General features: G+C 45.2%; 1 protein-coding gene across 1 annotated transcript in view; it reads right to left on the bottom strand.

The window, feature by feature from the left end:
* Positions 1-20615, bottom strand: part of LOC311122553 (myomesin-1-like) — a gene marked incomplete at both ends in the record, with an annotated part of 117144 nt that overhangs the window by 56298 nt on the left and 40231 nt on the right. The window contains 9 exons of the mRNA XM_084196899.1: positions 5205-5329; positions 5471-5527; positions 10136-10335; positions 10789-10930; positions 13192-13353; positions 18937-19098; positions 19382-19426; positions 19562-19650; positions 20396-20488. Of these exons, the coding sequence (XP_084053025.1) occupies positions 5205-5329; positions 5471-5527; positions 10136-10335; positions 10789-10930; positions 13192-13353; positions 18937-19098; positions 19382-19426; positions 19562-19650; positions 20396-20488 (1075 nt within the window). The remainder of the gene's footprint in view (positions 1-5204; positions 5330-5470; positions 5528-10135; positions 10336-10788; positions 10931-13191; positions 13354-18936; positions 19099-19381; positions 19427-19561; positions 19651-20395; positions 20489-20615) is intronic.

The raw sequence follows: 20615 nt of genomic DNA, 5'->3' as shown, positions 1-20615 counted from the left end.
GGAACTGACCCGTAAGGAACTGACCCTGTATATAGTATGGTATTGGAACTGACCCTGTATTTAGTATGGTATTGGAACTGACCCTGGAACTGACCCTGTATATAGTATGGTATTGGAACTGACCCTGTATATAGTATGGTAATGGAACTGACCCTGGAACTGACCCTGTATATAGTATGGTATTGGAACTGACCCTGTATATAGTATGGTATTGGAACGGACCCTGGAACTGACCCTGTATATAGTATGGTATTGGAACTGACCCTGTATTTAGTATGGTATTGGAACTGACCCTGTATATAGTATGGTATTGGAACTGACCCTGGAACTGACCCTGTATTTAGTATGGTATTGGAACTGACCCTGGAACTGACCCTGTATTTAGTATGGTATTGGAACTGACCCTGTATATAGTATGGTATTGGAACTGACCCTGTATATAGTATGGTATTGGAACTGACCCTGGAACTGACCCTGTATATAGTATGGTATTGGAACTGACCCTGTATATAGTATGGTATTGGAACTGACCCTGGAACTGACCCTGTATATAGTATGGTATTGGAACTGACCCTGTATATAGTATGGTATTGGAACTGACCCTGGAACTGACCCTGTATATAGTATGGTATTGAACTGACCCTGTATATAGTATGGTATTGAACTGACCCTGTATATAGTATGGTATTGGAACTGACCCTGTATATAGTATGGTATTGGAACTGAACCTGTATATAGTATGGTATTGGAACTGACCCTGGAACTGACCCTGTATATAGTATGGTATTGGAACTGACCCTGGAACTGACCCTGTATATAGTATGGTATTGAACTGACCCTGTATATAGTATGGTATTGAACTGACCCTGTATATAGTATGGTATTGGAACTGACCCTGGAACTGACCCTGTATATAGTATGGTATTGGAACTGACCCTGTATATAGTATGGTATTGGAACTGACCCTGTATATAGTATGGTATTGGAACTGACCCAGGAACTGACCCTGTATATAGTATGGTATTGGAACTGACCCTGGAACTGACCCTGTATATAGTATGGTATTGAATTGACCCTGTATATAGTATGGTATTGGAACTGACCCTGTATATAGTATGGTATTGGAACTGACCCAGGAACTGACCCTGTATATAGTATGGTATTGGAACTGACCCTGTATATAGTATAGTATTGGAACTGACCCTGTATATAGTATGGTATTGGAACTGACCCTGTATATAGTATGGTATTGGAACTGACCCTGTATATAGTATGGTATTGGAACTGACCCTGTATATAGTATGGTATTGGAACTGACCCTGGAACTGACCCTGTATATAGTATGGTATTGGAACTGACCCTGTATATAGTATGGTATTGGAACTGACCCTGTATATAGTATGGTATTGGAACTGACCCTGGAACTGACCCTGTATATAGTATAGTATTGGAACTGACCCTGTATATAGTATTGTATTGGAACTGACCCTGTATATAGTATGGTATTGGAACTGACCCTGTATATAGTATGGTATTGGAACTGACCCTGGAACTGACCCTGTATATAGTATGGTATTGGAACTGACCCTGTATATAGTATGGTATTGGAACTGACCCTGTATATAGTATGGTATTGGAACTGACCCTGTATATAGTATGGTATTGGAACTGACCCTGGAACTGACCCTGTATATAGTATGGTATTGGAACTGACCCTGTATATAGTATTGTATTGGAACTGACCCTGGAACTGACCCTGTATATAGTATGGTATTGGAACTGACCCTGGAACTGACCCTGTATATAGTATGGTATTGGAACTGACCCTGTATATAGTATGGTATTGGAACTGACCCTGGAACTGACCCTGTATATAGTATGGTATTGGAACTGACCCTGTATATAGTATTGTATTGGAACTGACCCTGGAACTGACCCTGTATATAGTATGGTATTGGAACTGACCCTGTATATAGTATTGTATTGGAACTGACCCTGGAACTGACCCTGTATATAGTATGGTATTGGAACTGACCCTGTATATAGTATGGTATTGGAACTGACCCTGTATATAGTATGGTATTGGAACTGACCCTGGAACTGACCCTGTATATAGTATGGTATTGGAACTGACCCTGTATATAGTATGGTATTGGAACTGACCCTGGAACTGACCCTGTATATAGTATGGTATTGGAACTGACACTGGAACTGACCCTGTATATAGTATGGTATTGGAACTGACCCTGTATATAGTATTGTATTGGAACTGACCCTGGAACTGACCCTGTATATAGTATGGTATTGGAACTGACCCTGTATATAGTATGGTATTGGAACTGACCCTGTATATAGTATGGTATTGGAACTGACCCTGGAACTGACCCTGTATATAGTATGGTATTGGAACTGACCCTGGAACTGACCCTGTATTTAGTATGGTATTGGAACTGACCCTGTATATAGTATGGTATTGGAACTGACCCTGTATATAGTATAGTATTGGAACTGACCCTGTATATAGTATGGTATTGGAACTGACCCTGTATATAGTATGGTATTGGAACTGACCCTGGAACTGACCCTGTATATAGTATGGTATTGGAAGTGACCCTGGAACTGACCCTGTATATAGTATGGTATTGGAACTGACCCTGTATATAGTATGGTATTGGAACTGACCCTGTATATAGTATGGTATTGGAAGTGACCCTGGAACTGACCCTGTATATAGTATGGTATTGGAACTGACCCTGGAACTGACCCTGTATATAGTATGGTATTGGAACTGACCCTGTATATAGTATGGTATTGGAACTGACCCTGGAACTGACCCTGTATATAGTATGGTATTGGAACTGACCCTGTATATAGTATGGTATTGGAACTGACCCTGTATATAGTATGGTATTGGAACTGACCCTGTATATAGTATGGTATTGGAACTGACCCTGTATATAGTATGGTATTGGAACTGACCCTGTATATAGTATGGTATTGGAACTGACCCTGTATATAGTATGGTATTGGAACTGACCCTGTATATAGTATGGTATTGGAACTGACCCTGTATATAGTATGGTATTGGAACTGACCCTGTATATAGTATGGTATTGGAACTGACCCTGTATATAGTATGGTATTGGAACTGACCCTGGAACTGACCCTGTATATAGTATGGTATTGGAACTGACCCTGTATATAGTATGGTATTGGAACTGACCCAGGAACTGACCCTGTATATAGTATGGTATTGGAACTGACCCTGTATTTAGTATGGTATTGGAACTGACCCTGGAACTGACCCTGTATATAGTATGGTATTGGAACTGACCCTGTATATAGTATGGTAATGGAACTGACCCTGGAACTGACCCTGTATATAGTATGGTATTGGAACTGACCCTGTATATAGTATGGTATTGGAACGGACCCTGGAACTGACCCTGTATATAGTATGGTATTGGAACTGACCCTGTATTTAGTATGGTATTGGAACTGACCCTGTATATAGTATGGTATTGGAACTGACCCTGGAACTGACCCTGTATTTAGTATGGTATTGGAACTGACCCTGGAACTGACCCTGTATTTAGTATGGTATTGGAACTGACCCTGTATATAGTATGGTATTGGAACTGACCCTGTATATAGTATGGTATTGGAACTGACCCTGGAACTGACCCTGTATATAGTATGGTATTGGAACTGACCCTGTATATAGTATGGTATTGGAACTGACCCTGGAACTGACCCTGTATATAGTATGGTATTGGAACTGACCCTGTATATAGTATGGTATTGGAACTGACCCTGGAACTGACCCTGTATATAGTATGGTATTGAACTGACCCTGTATATAGTATGGTATTGAACTGACCCTGTATATAGTATGGTATTGGAACTGACCCTGTATATAGTATGGTATTGGAACTGAACCTGTATATAGTATGGTATTGGAACTGACCCTGGAACTGACCCTGTATATAGTATGGTATTGGAACTGACCCTGGAACTGACCCTGTATATAGTATGGTATTGAACTGACCCTGTATATAGTATGGTATTGAACTGACCCTGTATATAGTATGGTATTGGAACTGACCCTGGAACTGACCCTGTATATAGTATGGTATTGGAACTGACCCTGTATATAGTATGGTATTGGAACTGACCCTGTATATAGTATGGTATTGGAACTGACCCAGGAACTGACCCTGTATATAGTATGGTATTGGAACTGACCCTGGAACTGACCCTGTATATAGTATGGTATTGAATTGACCCTGTATATAGTATGGTATTGGAACTGACCCTGTATATAGTATGGTATTGGAACTGACCCAGGAACTGACCCTGTATATAGTATGGTATTGGAACTGACCCTGTATATAGTATAGTATTGGAACTGACCCTGTATATAGTATGGTATTGAACTGACCCTGTATATAGTATAGTATTGGAACTGACCCTGGAACTGACCCTGTATATAGTATGGTATTGGAACTGACCCTGTATATAGTATGGTATTGGAACTGACCCTGTATATAGTATGGTATTGGAACTGACCCTGTATATAGTATGGTATTGGAACTGACCCTGTATATAGTATGGTATTGGAACTGACCCTGTATATAGTATGGTATTGGAACTGACCCTGTATATAGTATGGTATTGGAACTGACCCTGGAACTGACCCTGTATATAGTATGGTATTGGAACTGACCCTGTATATAGTATGGTATTGGAACTGACCCTGTATATAGTATAGTATTGGAACTGACCCTGTATATAGTATGGTATTGGAACTGACCCTGTATATAGTATGGTATTGGAACTGACCCTGGAACTGACCCTGTATATAGTATGGTATTGGAACTGACCCTGGAACTGACCCTGTATATAGTATGGTATTGGAACTGACCCTGGAAATGACCCTGTATATAGCTTCTTGCTTTCTCGTGTTCTTCTTAATTCTTATTTTTGTGTGTTTTTTTATGTAGGTTTTATAGTTCTACTGATATTGATTACGGCATTGTTGGGTTTGGAGCTCAGAAGAAAGGCATTTCACTGTACTCGTGCACGTGACAATAAAGTTGAAAGTTGAACCAATCAACCCATCAATCAATCAATCAATCAATCAATAAACCAATCAATGTATCAATCATTAAACCCATCAATCAATCAATCAATCATCCTCTCACCTTCTCTACGAGGTACATAACCCCCTCATGACCTCTCTGAGCGGGAGGAGTCCAGGCCAGAACCACGTAGTTCTTCGTTGCCTCGGTAACCACCAGGTCGGTGGGCTCACCTGGGACCACGCCCACTGAGGGGTCAACAAGGGTCAGGGGTCAGGATTATTGTAATAAACAGTGGAAGTCTTCCTCACATTAAGACAGTAAACAGCAGAGAGGTCTATAGATAATGCATAGGAAGTATATATAAAGTGTATAATTATAGGTCTAACCTGTAGCGTCTTCCTCAGTGAACTTGATCATTCCGGTGAAGGGAGCAGAGGGACCAGCTAAGACACACAGAGACAGAGAGTTAGAGAGGGTTAGGGTTAGGGACAGAAACAGAGACAGAGACAGAGAGTTAGGGTTAGGGACAGAAACAGAGACAGAGGGTTAGGGTTAGGGTTAGGGACAGAAACAGAGACAGAGACAGAGGGTTAGGGTTAGAGACAGAGACAGAGGGTTAGGGTTAGGGTTAGGGACAGAAACAGAGACAGAGACAGAGGGTTAGGGTTAGGGACAGAAAGAGACAGAGACAGAGGGTTAGGGTTAGGGACAGAAACAGAGACAGAGACAGAGGGTTAGGGTTAGGGACAGAAACAGAGACAGAGACAGAGGGTTAGGGTTAGGGACAGAAACAGAGACAGAGACAGAGGGTTAGGGTTAGGGACAGAAACAGAAACAGAGACAGAGGGTTAGGGTTAGGGACAGAAACAGAGACAGAGGGTTAGGGTTAGGGTTAGGGACAGAGACAGAGACAGAGACAGAGGGTTAGGGTTAGGGTTAGGGACAGAAACAGAGACAGAGGGTTAGGGTTAGGGACAGAGACAGAGACAGAGGGTTAGGGTTAGGGACAGAAACAGAGACAGAGACAGAGGGTTAGGGTTAGGGACAGAAACAGAGACAGAGACAGAGGGTTAGGGTTAGGGACAGAAACAGAGACAGAGACAGAGGGTTAGGGTTAGGGACAGAAACAGAGACAGAGACAGAGGGTTAGGGACAGAAAGAGACAGAGACAGAGGGTTAGGGTTAGGGACAGAGACAGAGACAGAGACAGAGGTTTGGGACAGAAACAGAGACAGAGACAGAGGGTTAGGGTTAGGGAAAGAGACAGAGACAGAGGGTTAGGGTTAGGGACAGAAACAGAGACAGAGACAGAGAGTTAGAGAGAGTTAGGGTTAGGGACAGAAACAGAGACAGAGACAGAGGGTTAGGGTTAGGGACAGAAACAGAGACAGAGACAGAGGGTTAGGGTTAGGGACAGAAACAGAGACAGAGACAGAGACAGAGGGTTAGGGACAGAAAGAGACAGAGACAGAGGGTTAGGGACAGAAAGAGACAGAGACAGAGGGTTAGGGTTAGGGACAGAGACAGAGGTTTGGGACAGAAACAGAGACAGAGACAGAGGGTTAGGGTTAGGGACAGAGACAGAGGGTTAGGGTTAGGGACAGAAACAGAAACAGAAACAGAGACAGAGACAGAGGGTTAGGGTTAGGGACAGAAACAGAGACAGAGAGTTAGGGACAGAAACAGAGACAGAGACAGAGGGTTAGGGTTAGGGACAGAAACAGAGACAGAGACAGAGGGTTAGGGTTAGGGACAGAGACAGAGACAGAGGGTTAGGGTTAGAGAAAGAGACAGAGATAGAGGGTTAGGGTTAGGGACAGAGACAGAGACAGAGGGTTAGGGACAGAAACAGAGACAGAGACAGAGACAGAGGGTTATGGTTAGGGACAGAAACAGAGACAGAGACAGAGGGTTAGGGACAGAAACAGAGACAGAGACAGAGGGTTAGGGACAGAAACAGAGACAGAGACAGAGGGTTAGGGTTAGGGACAGAAACAGAGACAGAGACAGAGGGTTAGGGTTAGGGACAGAAACAGAGACAGAGGGTTAGGGTTAGGGACAGAAACAGAGACAGAGACAGAGGGTTAGGGTTAGGGACAGAAACAGAGACAGAGGGTTAGGGTTAGGGACAGAAACAGAGACAGAGACAGAGGGCTGGGTTAGAGAAAGAGACAGAGACAGAGGGTTAGGGTTAGGGACAGAAACAGAGACAGAGGGTTAAAGTTAGGGACAGAAACAGAGACAGAGACAGAGACAGAGACAGAGGGTTAGGGTTAGAGACAGAGACAGAGACAGAGGGTTAGGGACAGAAACAGAGACAGAGACAGAGGGTTAGGGTTAGAGACAGAGACAGAGACAGAGGGTTAGGGACAGAAACAGAGACAGAGACAGAGGGTTAGGGACAGAAACAGAGACAGAGACAGAGGGTTAGGGTTAGGGACAGAAACAGAGACAGAAACAGAGACAGAGGGTTAGGGTTAGAGACAGAGACAGAGACAGAGGGTTAGGGACAGAAACAGAGACAGAGACAGAGGGTTAGGGACAGAAACAGAGACAGAGACAGAGGGTTAGGGTTAGGGACAGAAACAGAGACAGAAACAGAGACAGAGGGTTAGGGTTAGAGACAGAGACAGAGACAGAGGGTTAGGGACAGAAACAGAGACAGAGACAGAGGGTTAGGGACAGAAACAGAGACAGAGACAGAGGGTTAGGGTTAGGGACAGAAACAGAGACAGAAACAGAGACAGAGGGTTAGGATTAGAGACAGAGACAGAGACAGAGGGTTAGGGACAGAAACAGAGACAGAGACAGAGGGTTAGGGACAGAAACAGAGACAGAGACAGAGGGTTAGGGTTAGGGACAGAAACAGAGACAGAGACAGAGGGTTAGGGACAGAAAGAGACAGAGACAGAGGGTTAGGGTTAGAGACAGAGACAGAGGGTTAGGGACAGAAACAGAGACAGAGACAGAGACAGAGGGTTAGGGTTAGGGACAGAAAGAGACAGAGACAGAGGGTTAGGGTTAGGGTTAGAGACAGAGACAGAGACAGAGGGTTAGGGACAGAAACAGAGACAGAGACAGAGACAGAGGGTTAGGGTTAGGGACAGAAACAGAGACAGAGACAGAGGGTTAGGGTTAGGGACAGAAACAGAGACAGAGACAGAGGGTTAGGGACAGAAAGAGACAGAGACAGAGGGTTAGGGTTAGGGACAGAAACAGAGACAGAGACAGAGGGTTAGGGTTAGAGACAGAGACAGAGACAGAGGGTTAGGGACAGAAACAGAGACAGAGACAGAGACAGAGGGTTAGGGTTAGGGACAGAAACAGAGACAGAGACAGAGGGTTAGGGTTAGGGACAGAAACAGAGACAGAGACAGAGGGTTAGGGTTAGGGACAGAAACAGAGACAGAGACAGAGGGTTAGGGTTAGGGACAGAGACAGAGACAGAGGGTTAGGGACAGAAACAGAGACAGAGACAGAGGGTTAGGGTTAGGGACAGAGACAGAGACAGAGGGTTAGGGACAGAAACAGAGACAGAGACAGAGGGTTAGGGTTAGGGACAGAGACAGAGACAGAGGGTTAGGGTTAGAGAAAGAGATAGAGGGTTAGGGTTAGGGACAGAGACAGAGACAGAGACAGAGACAGAGACAGAGGGTTAGGGTTAGGGACAGAAACAGAGACAGAGACAGAGACAGAGGGTTAGGGTTAGGGACAGAAACAGAGACAGAGACAGAGGGTTGGGGTTAGGGACAGAAACAGAGACAGAGACAGAGGGTTAGGGTTAGGGACAGAGACAGAGACAGAGGGTTAGGGTTAGGGACAGAAACAGAGACAGAGGGTTAGGGACAGAAACAGAGACAGAGACAGAGACAGAGGGTTAGGGTTAGGGACAGAAACAGAGACAGAGACAGAGGGTTAGGGTTAGAGACAGAGACAGAGGGTTAGGGTTAGGGACAGAGACAGAGACAGAGGGTTAGGGTTAGGGACAGAGACAGAGACAGAGGGTTAGGGACAGAAACAGAGACAGAGACAGAGGGTTAGGGTTAGGGACAGAAACAGAGACAGAGGGTTAGGGTTAGGGACAGAAACAGAGACAGAGACAGAGGGTTAGGGTTAGAGACAGAGACAGAGACAGAGGGTTAGGGACAGAAACAGAGACAGAGGGTTAGGGTTAGGGACAGAGACAGAGACAGAGGGTTAGGGTTAGGGAGAGAGACAGAGACAGAGGGTTAGGGACAGAAACAGAGACAGAGACAGAGGGTTAGGGTTAGGGACAGAAACAGAGACAGAGGGTTAGGGTTAGGGACAGAAACAGAGACAGAGACAGAGGGTTAGGGTTAGAGACAGAGACAGAGACAGAGGGTTAGGGACAGAAACAGAGACAGAGGGTTAGGGTTAGGGACAGAGACAGAGACAGAGGGTTAGGGTTAGGGACAGAGACAGAGACAGAGGGTTAGGGTTAGGGACAGAGACAGAGACAGAGGGTTAGGGACAGAAACAGAGACAGAGACAGAGGGTTAGGGTTAGGGACAGAAACAGAGACAGAGGGTTAGGGTTAGGGACAGAAACAGAGACAGAGACAGAGGGTTAGGGTTAGAGACAGAGACAGAGACAGAGGGTTAGGGACAGAAACAGAGACAGAGGGTTAGGGTTAGGGACAGAGACAGAGACAGAGGGTTAGGGTTAGGGACAGAGACAGAGACAGAGGGTTAGGGACAGAAACAGAGACAGAGACAGAGGGTTAGGGTTAGGGACAGAAACAGAGACAGAGGGTTAGGGTTAGGGACAGAAACAGAGACAGAGACAGAGGGTTAGGGTTAGAGACAGAGACAGAGACAGAGGGTTAGGGACAGAAACAGAGACAGAGGGTTAGGGTTAGGGACAGAGACAGAGACAGAGACAGAGGGTTAGGGTTAGAGACAGAGACAGAGACAGAGGGTTACAACAGCGGGTTACAACAGCGGGTTACAACATGATCCTATCACCTGCACAACCAATTGCTCTCCAGGAGGAGGTTTGGTCACTCCTGTTCTAACCAATCAGATGCTGACCTCGATGGCGAGCCCTGTCGTGGGGGTCTATGGCCGTAACAGGATCAGAGGCTCTAGAAGGTCGGCTGACCCCAGCCCGGTTGATGGCTCTGACCCGGAAGGTGTAGCTCCTCCCCTCAATCAGCCCCGTTACTGGGAAACGGGCGTACTTCACAGGGGTGTCGTTACACTGAGCCCAGTGGTGGTGGCCGACCTCACACCTGCACACGCACAGAGATTAGTAGCATGGACCTAGTGTGTCCAGGTACAGAACCCTAACCCTAACCCTAACCCTGAGCCCAGTGGTGGTGGCCGACCTCACACCTGCAACAGATTAGCAGCATGGACCTAGTGTGTCCAGGTACAGAACCCTAACCCTAACCCTAACCCTAACCCTGAGCCCAGTGGTGGTGGCCGACCTCACACCTGCACACGTACACAGATTAGTAGCATGGACCTAGTGTGTCCAGGTACAGAACCCTAACCCTAACCCTAACCCTAACCCTAACCCTGAGCCCAGTGGTGGTGGCCGACCTCACACCTGCACACGCACAGAGATTAGTAGCATGGACCTAGTGTGTCCAGGTACAGAACGCTGATCTGTCTAAAGAGGAGAGAGCGCTAACCTTCACAGAGAGCTAGGAAACCACAGAAGAGAAGAAGAGGGTCCCTACCTATCAATGAAGTATCCCAGGATGGAGCTGCTTCCCTCCACCGCCGGCTGTTTCCATGTCACCACAACGTAGTCCTTATTGGCGTCATGGCAACGCACGTCAAGGGGCGCCACGGGAACACCTTCCAACTCCACCTCTTCGTCTGTGACACACACACGCGTAAATACTTGTACACACACGCGTAAATACTTGTACACACACACACACACACACACACTTGTGAGAACACGCCATAACAGCCAGTGAGACCAATTCTGGCTACATGACATTACAGAGCCTGTAGTCTGTTCACAAGTATCTCCACTGTGTAACATCACGCCCTTAAGACATTACACTACCACTCAGATCACTCCACTGTCTGTCACACATCTATCAAACCCTTTAAATCTGTCCTGTAGTCATTCACTGGGGATATAGTAAGGTCTGCTTTACCTGAAGAAACCTTTCATTTATTAGACTAGCACCCCCCTCTACTCTCCTTTCCTCTCTCTGCAGTGTGTTTCGGTGTGTTGGGTGGAGACTGATATAGAAGCAACATTTCAGGAGATAAAACTGAGACAGAGAGACACATCACTGAGACAGTCACTGGTTAATAATAATAATAATATGCCATTTAGCAGACGCTTTTATCCAAAGCGACTTACAGTCATGCGTGCATACATTTTTGTGTATGGGTGGTCCCGGGGATCGAACCCACTACCCTGGCGTTACAAGCGCCGTGCTCTACCAGCTGAGCTACAGAGGACCACACTGCCATATGAAGTAACCCATTGGTTAACACTGCCATTTGAACAGATCCACTGGTTAACACTGCCATTTGAACAGATCCACTGGTTAACACTGCCATTTGAACAGATCCACTGGTTAACACTGCCATTTGAACGGATACACTGGTTAACACTGCCAATTGAACTGATCCACTGGTTAACACTGCCAATTGAACTGATCTACTGGTTAACACTGCCAATTGAACGGATCCACTGGTTAACACTGCCAATTGAACTGATCCACTGGTTAACACTGCCAATTGAACTGATCCACTGGTTAACACTGCCATTTGAACTGATCCACTGGCCAACACTGCCATTTGAACTGATCCACTGGTTAACACTGCCATTTGAACTGATCCACTGGTTAACACTGCCATTTGAACTGATCCACTGGCCAACACTGCCATTTGAACTAATCCACTGGTTAACACTGCCAATTGAACTGATCTACTGGTTAACACTGACAATTGAACGGATCCACTGGTTAACACTGCCAATTGAACTGATCCACTGGTTAACACTGCCAATTGAACTGATCCACTGGTTAACACTGCCATTTGAACTGATCCACTGGCCAACACTGCCATTTGAACTGATCCACTGGTTAACACTGCCATTTGAACTGATCCACTGGTTAACACTGCCATTTGAACTGATCCACTGGCCAACACTGCCATTTGAACTAATCCACTGGTTAACACTGCCATTTGAACTAATCCACTGGTTAACACTGCCATTTGAACTGATCCACTGGTTAACACTGCCAATTGAACTGATCCACTGGTTAACACTGCCATTTGAACTAATCCACTGGTTAACACTGCCATTTGAACTGATCCACTGGTTAACACTGCCATTTGAACTAATCCACTGGTTAACACTGCCATTTGAACGGATCCACTGGTTAACACTGCCAATTGAACTGATCCACTGGTTAACACTGCCAATTGAACTGATCCACTGGTTAACACTGCCATTTGAACTGATCCACTGGCCAACACTGCCATTTGAACTGATCCACTGGTTAACACTGCCATTTGAACTGATCCACTGGTTAACACTGCCATTTGAACTGATCCACTGGCCAACACTGCCATTTGAACTAATCCACTGGTTAACACTGCCATTTGAACTAATCCACTGGTTAACACTGCCATTTGAACTGATCCACTGGTTAACACTGCCAATTGAACTGATCCACTGGTTAACACTGCCATTTGAACTAATCCACTGGTTAACACTGCCATTTGAACTGATCCACTGGTTAACACTGCCATTTGAACTAATCCACTGGTTAACACTGCCATTTGAACTGATCCACTGGTTAACACTGCCATTTGAACTGATCCACTGGTTAACACTGCCATTTGAACTGATCCACTGGTTAACACTGCCATTTGAACTGATCCACTGCCGTACACATGAATGAAACACATGCTGTAGTTGTACTTCTCCTGATCTCAGTCTTTGGACCAGCGCTCAGCTGGCCTTCAGCCTCATGTCTTCTCACACTGCCATTCCCTTATAATACAAACCTTGTCATGCATTATTGCTTACTTATGGTATGTTATTATAGCCTATGATATCGTACTGTATCATATCGTACTCTTAAGTAAACCATTTCGGGTCATACCTCTGACGAAGATGTAAGCGGAGTGGGTCTGGAAGCCAGACTTGGTGTTAACTCTCAGGGTGTAGAGTCCTTCATCCTCCTTGTTAAGATGGACCAGTGTCAGTGTGGCTTTCTCTCCACTCCAGTGGCTGTGGACCCACTTAGACTCTGACAGGGCCTTGCCTGGGGAGAACACACACATCAGACAGATGGACTCATTACTTCACAAAGATAAAGCACAGGACAGTGTGAAAGGTCTTTGGGTGCTGTAGGTCCAAGAACAGCTCAGCACAGCAACTCTCTGTGTGTGTGTGTGTGTGTGTGTATGTGTGTGTGTGTGTGTGTGTGTGTGTGTGTGTGTGTGTGTGTGTGTGTGTGTGTGTGTGTGTGTGTGTGCATGCGCGTCCTACCTCTGTATTTTGTTCTAATTTTTGACTCGTTTCAGGAATCTAGGCGTATGTCACTACTTCACAGGAGAGGCATTTGAACATAAACATTAATTTTTTATCAAAATGCGTTTTTGGGCATAAATGCCTTCTGGAACGTGAACTTTCATGTGTCTTAATAACAAACTTGTATTCCATCCCTAAACACAAATAAAATTGTTAAATTACAGGAACCTTCCCGCTAGCCATGATTGGCTGAGATAATGGATGGGCTGGACATCCCGGGAGATGAGTTTGGATTGGTCTGCCATGTAGCATGCTTCTCTCGATAACGTGAGCTGCTCAGTATTTGTTGATAGTCCTTTCTACCGCGCCATTTTTGAAAGATATAACGTTAGCCATCGGGATCTACAAAAGTTTTGCTACTTTTCTCAACAACATTGATACCCTGAATTTAGCAAGCGCTATCAACAGATCAGTTGGAAAAAGGGATGGGCTACTTTCTGCACACGCCATGGTCAGTGTGAACCGGAGTGACTTGACACAACGCCAAACAAGATGTAGCTACAAACAAAACAGAGTTAAATGGGTCCAGTCTGCCGTGTAAGCGTTCATCCATATATACGGGTAAGAGTCTAGCTACATTTTTAGATATGATACTGTTTAAATTTTGTCAGAAAGTTGTTTTCATTGTAAGTTAAAGCATACTGAGTTAGCTAGTGAATGTTAGCTTGCTGGCTCGCTAGCTAACATTACATGTATGATCTAAGTAATCCTTCTACCCCCCCCAAAAAACAAAAAAACACTGGCTATAAGGTCAATGCACCAATTTGTAAGTCACTCTGGATAAGAGCGTCTGCTAAATGACGTAAATGTAAAATGATCTGTATAGTAATATTATTCCAATCAGAAAAAACCATTTGCATTGCTAGTTATAGCCCAGTACTAACCCTAGGAAGCTCTTTGCCACATTCTCCTCACTGCTGAACGCCCCCCCCCCCCCCCCCCCCCTCCTCCCTCTCTGTGGATGACTTCGTCAACCACTTTGAAAAGAAGGTTGACGACATCCGATCCTCGTTTGTTAAGTCTAATGACACTGTTGTTAAGTCTAATGCTCACACTGCCCTACCCTATGCTTTGACTTCTTTCTCCCCTCTCTCTCCAGATAAAATCTTGCGACTAGTGACTGCAGGCCGCCCAACAACCTGCCCGCTTGACCCCATCCCCTCCTCTCTTCTCCAGACCATCTCCGGTGACCTTCTCCCCTACCTCACCTCGCTCATCAACTCATCCTTGACCGCTGGCCATGTCCCTTCCGTCTTCAAGAGAGCGAGAGTTGCACCCCTTCTCAAAAAACCAACACTCGATCCCACTGATGTCAACAACTACAGACCAGTATCCCTTCTTTCTTTCCTTTCCAAAACTATTGAGCGTGCCGTCTTTAGCCAACTCTCTTGCTATCTCTCTCAGAATGACCTTCTTGATCCAAACCAGTCAGGTTTCAGAACTGGTCATTCAACTGAGACTGCTCTTCTCTGTGTCACGGAGGCTCTCCGCACTGCTAAAGCTAACTTTCTCTCCTCTGCTCTTGTCCTTCTAGACCTGTCTGCTGCCTTTGATACAGTGAACCATCAGATCCTCCTCTCCACCCTCTCCGAGCTGGGCATCTCCGGCGCGGCTCACTCCTGGATTGCGTCCTACCTGACCGGTCGCTCCTACCAAGTGGCGTGGCGAGAAGCTGTCTCCGCACCACGTGCTCTCACCACTGGTGTCCCCCAGGGCTCAGTTCTAGGCCCTCTCCTATTCTCGCTATACACCAAGTCACTTGGCTCTGTCATATCCTCACATGGCCTCTCCTATCATTGCTACGCTGACGATACACAACTAATCTTCTCCTTTCCCCCTTCTGATAACCAGGTGGCGAATCGCATCTCTGCATGTCTGGCCAACATATCAGCATGGATGACGGATCACCACCTCAAGCTGAACCCTGGCAAGACGGAGCTGCTCTTCCTCCCGGGGAAGGACTGCCCGTTCCATGATCTCGCCATCACGGTTGACAACTCCGTTGTGTCCTCCTCCCAGAGCGCGAAGAGCCTTGGCGTGACCCTGGACAACACCCTGTCGTTCTCCGCTAACATCAAGGCGGTGACCCGATCCTGCAGGTTCATGCTCTACAACATTCGGAGAGTACGACCCTGCCTTACACAGGAAGCGGCACAGGTCCTAATCCAGGCACTTGTCATCTCCCGTCTGGATTACTGCAACTCGCTGTTGGCTGGGCTCCCTGCCTGTGCCATTAAACCCCTACAACTCATCCAGAATGCCGCAGCCCGTCTGGTGTTCAACCTTCCCAAGTTCTCTCACGTCACCCCCCTCCTCCGCACACTCCACTGGCTTCCAGTTGAAGCTCGCATCCGTTACAAGACCATGGTGCTTGCCTATGGAGCAGTGAGGGGAACGGCACCTCCGTACCTTCAGGCTCTGATCAGTCCCTACACCCAAACGAGGGCATTGCGTTCATCCACCTCTGGCCTGCTGGCTTCCCTTCCTCTGCGGAAGCATAGTTCCCGCTCAGCCCAGTCAAAACTGTTCGCTGCTCTGGCACCCCAATGGTGGAACAAGCTCCCTCACGACGCCAGGACAGCGGAGTCACTCACCACCTTCCGGAGACATTTGAAACCCCACCTCTTTAAGGAACACCTGGGATAGGATAAAGTAATCCTTCTACCCTTCCCCCCCCCCCAAAATAAATAAATAAATAAAAATAAATAAATAAATAAGTATAATTGTAAAGTGGTTATCCCACTGGCTATAGGGTGAATGCACCAATTTGTAGTCGCTCTGGTTAAGAGCGTCTGCTAAATGACGTAAATGTGCCCTTGAGCAAGGCACTTAACCCTAATTGCTCCTGTAAGTCGCTCTGGATAAGAGCGTCTGCTAAATGACTAAAATGTAAATGTAAATGTACAGCTATGACAATGTTTGTATTGGTAGTAGAATGAGTTGGGATTATGCCGGTTCATTGTTTAGCTAGCTAGCTAGCTACATGTCTAAACAAAAGACTCCACTTCGCCAGATGATTACATGACCCATCAAGTTAGCCAGGTGTGTCTGGGGGTGATTATGGCCAAGTAACCATTTCACTGTACCGTTTACACCTTCTGTATCCTGTGAAAGTGACAAATAAACATAGATTTTATTTGATATATTGTTTGTTTTACCAGAGAAGGTAATGTGAGGAACAACATGACCTGCACCAAAGTCAGATTAGGATATAGGCCAAGGACTAGATGAAGTGTATTTTTACCTGGAATTGTTCCTTATTGTAGGCGACTACTTTTATCACTTTTTAAATATTTGGTTGTTTACTACTCTTCTCACTCTGTTCAGCACATGACCTCACATGAGTCCTTAAAGAGATGGGTGGGGCTAAAGCTTAAGAGGGTGTGAACGATACTGAATGGGTGTAGACAAAGAAGAGCTCTCCAGTAGGTGTACCAAAACATTTAAGGGCCATTTTCTCAAAAGTGAGGTTACAAGTTTATCAACTTTCAAAGCAGAATTACTTTCCCTTGTTCTTCAACTGCGGTGTATGATATACCATTTTCTAGCTCTGAGTCGGTACTTTTATCCAATGTAAAAAACACAATTTCAAAATGTTGCTACATAAGACCAAATCAAAGCGGTCGGTCACATTTGAAAAATATATAAAGTAATACAAATATATATTTTGTACACAATAAAGAAAATCAATTACGGGTCAACAACTAAATATTCCTACCAGCGTTGATCAAAGCTCAGAACGCTTATATACTTGATTTGACTGAGTACTCATTGAGCCTGCCTCTTTGTGAACGAGTGGAATCACGAACAGGTTTGTTCATTATGTCACCATTATTTGCCTCCTGATTTGCCTTTTAGCAGCACATTCACCTCTCTCTCAAATGGTTAACTCCGCCCTCTCGTGGCACAGGCTGAGGGCCTGAGACGTGAAAGGAAATACCCCAGCTCGTGGTCGGCTCAAGTAGGCAATAGAGACGCTACTGACAGTGTGTTTTGCGAGATGTCGGACAAAAGGTTATTTTAAAACCGCCCGCGACTTCTATCGTGTCTACAGATATCCCCCAAGCAAACGAAAACCGACTCTCGGAGAATGAGTGAACAACTGGTAAATAATTGCTTATAGATATGTCAGTCAGTCAGGTGGCTAGCTGCCGGCAGAGACGTCTATCGCAGTAACGTTGAAGGCTCTGGCTAGCATTACTAAGCCAGCTAGAAGAATGACGTAAGAAGCTAACATTAAACAGAGCCTACCTCAACAGCAGCAAAAAATAGGCTACTAAGTTCTCATAACTTTGCTTTACAGAGAGTAGGCTACTGAAACAGTGATGTGGTGCTCAGTGGTAAAGCTGAGGCAGAATGCAATGCATGCAGGAGGAAGCAGAGGAGAGAGAGAGGTTAGTACAGTGGTTCCAAAACTTGGGGTTGTGGCCCCATGTGTCCCCTGAGAAAATCTGTACTAATCTTATCAAACAAGTTACAAACTTCAAAAAATAACATATGTTTCAATATGAACATCTCCACAGGCCTATCTTCCCTATAGACCGACATTAAAATACCATTCTAATGTTATACCCCTGAAAGAGGGGGAAAAATTAGAAATGATTCACACCGACACGTAGCATCAGTGAAGAAACGAAAACATATAACATTTTTAGAACTGTATTGTTTGCATGTTAATTGAATTTTAATGTAACCTATAGGGAAGATAGGTCCTGTGACGATGTTTCAATATGAACATCTCCACAGGACCTATCTTCCCCATAGGCCTACATTAAAATACAACCACTGTATGTTTCAATATGAACATCTCCACAGGACCTATCTTCCCTATAGGCCTACATTAAAATACAACCAGTGTATGTTTCAATATGAACATCTCCACAGGATCTATCTTCCCTATAGGCCGACATTAAAATACAACCACTGTGTGTTTCAATATGAACATCTCCACAGGATCTTTCAGGGGAATAACATTAGAATTGTATAACTAATAGGCTATGTGTGACTGAGGTGAATGGACCTACAGCAGCCAAGGTGATAATGGCTGGAGTCATTTTTGCTTGTTTTTGCTGTTCTCCAAATAGAATTTAAAGTTGTTTAATTGTATATAAATGAAGTAGGTTAGGGCCCTGTGTTTGTGTTCCTCTGTAGCTCAATTGGTAGAGCGCGGCGCTTGTAACGCCAGGGTAGTGGGTTCGATCCCCGGGACCACCCCCATACGTAAAAATGTATGCACACATGACTGTAAGTCGCTTTGGATAAAAGCGTCTGCTAAATGGCATATTATTATTATTATTATTGTGTTGCTACCCACCATCTCTGTACCAGAGGACATCAGGCTGGTAGCGTTTAACGGTTGGGTAGACGATGACGGTGCAGCCCAGACTCAGAGTCTCTCCCTCCCGGCCGAACGCCACCTCAAACGAGTCTATGATGGCTGTCTCAAAGGTCACGCCGTGCTCCGAGCAGAACCCATCTGAAAGAGAGACAGACAGACAGATGACGAACAACAGAGTGCTCTACAGAACTAAGACAACAGTCATACTGAACTATACCATGATACCTCTACAGCATATAGAGAGACAGACAGGAGCCAGATTTCAGACTAGACTCACATGGTTTAGGGTTAGGGTTGACACCTCTACAGGATATAGAGACAGACAGGAGCCAGATTTAGACTCACGTGGTTTAGGGTTAGGGTTAGGGTTAGGGTTAGGGTTAGGGTTAGGGTTGACGACAGGAGCCAGATTTAGACTCACGTGGTTTAGCATCAAGAGGTCCCACTTTATCTCCCTCCTGGAACCCTGGTGGAGATTTAAATGCTATGCAAATTAATATGAATAACACATATTTGATTCAGGAAGTTGAGCTCAATATAAACAAAGATTTAGAGATACAGAAGAGATGTAAAAACAGGATATGAGAGGAGGAGAACATACTCTTGATGACCACGGTGGCAACGGAGGAGCTCTCTCCCTTTATGTTGAGAGCAGACACATGGTACTGAGCCGTGTCCAGGAAGTCACAGCTACAAGCAGAACACAGACATTACAAAACCACCACAACAACCACAACACAGCCCTGTCTGATATACCTTACAGGGTTACGGTTACTATAGCTACTACAGCTACCTACCTCCTGATCTCCAGAGAGTGTTGTCAGGGTTACTATAGCTACCTACCTCTTGATCTCCAGAGAGTGTTGTCAGGTTACTATAGCTACCTACCTCTTGATCTACAGAGAGTGTTGTCAGGTTACTATAGCTACCTACCTCCTGATCTACAGAGAGTGTTGTCAGGGTTACTATAGCTACCTACCTCTTGATCTACAGAGAGTGTTGTCAGGGTTACTATAGCTACCTACCTCCTGATCTCCAGAGAGTGTTGTCAGGGTTACTATAGCTACCTACCTCTTGATCTACAGAGAGTGTTGTCAGGTTACTATAGCTACCTACCTCCTGATCTACATAAAGTGTTGTCAGGTTACTATAGCTACCTACCTCCTGATCTTCAGAGAGTGTTGTCAGGTTACTATAGCTACCTACCTCCTGATCTACAGAGAGTGTTGTCAGGGTTACTATAGCTACCTACCTCTTGATCTCCAGAGAGTGTTGTCAGGGTTACTATAGCTACCTACTTCTTGATCTCCAGAGAGTGTTGTGAGGGTTACTATAGCTACCTACCTCTTGATCTTCAGAGAGTGTTGTCAGGTTACTATAGCTACCTACCTCTTGATCTACAGAGAGTGTTGTCAGGGTTACTATAGCTACCTACCTCTTGATCTCCAGAGAGTGCATGTTGTAGTTGCTCTCTGCTGCGTACTTGTCAGGATTGGCCTTCTCATCTATAATCACATTGTTCTTATACCTGATGGAGGGAGTGAGAGAAGACATTGTTTTCAGAAGAACAGAAAAGGAGAAGATCTCTGTGCTAGAGAGGCTTGACTCTTGAAGAGAACTGCTTGACGTATTATACACTGAGTGTACAAAACATT

This window comes from Coregonus lavaretus, assembly GCF_964263955.1.
Source record: "Coregonus lavaretus genome assembly, contig: HAP1_SCAFFOLD_977, whole genome shotgun sequence".
Lineage (NCBI taxonomy): Eukaryota > Metazoa > Chordata > Actinopteri > Salmoniformes > Salmonidae > Coregonus > Coregonus lavaretus.
Note: the sequence above shows the minus strand (reverse complement) of the source record. Positions and strands in the feature narration are given on the sequence as shown.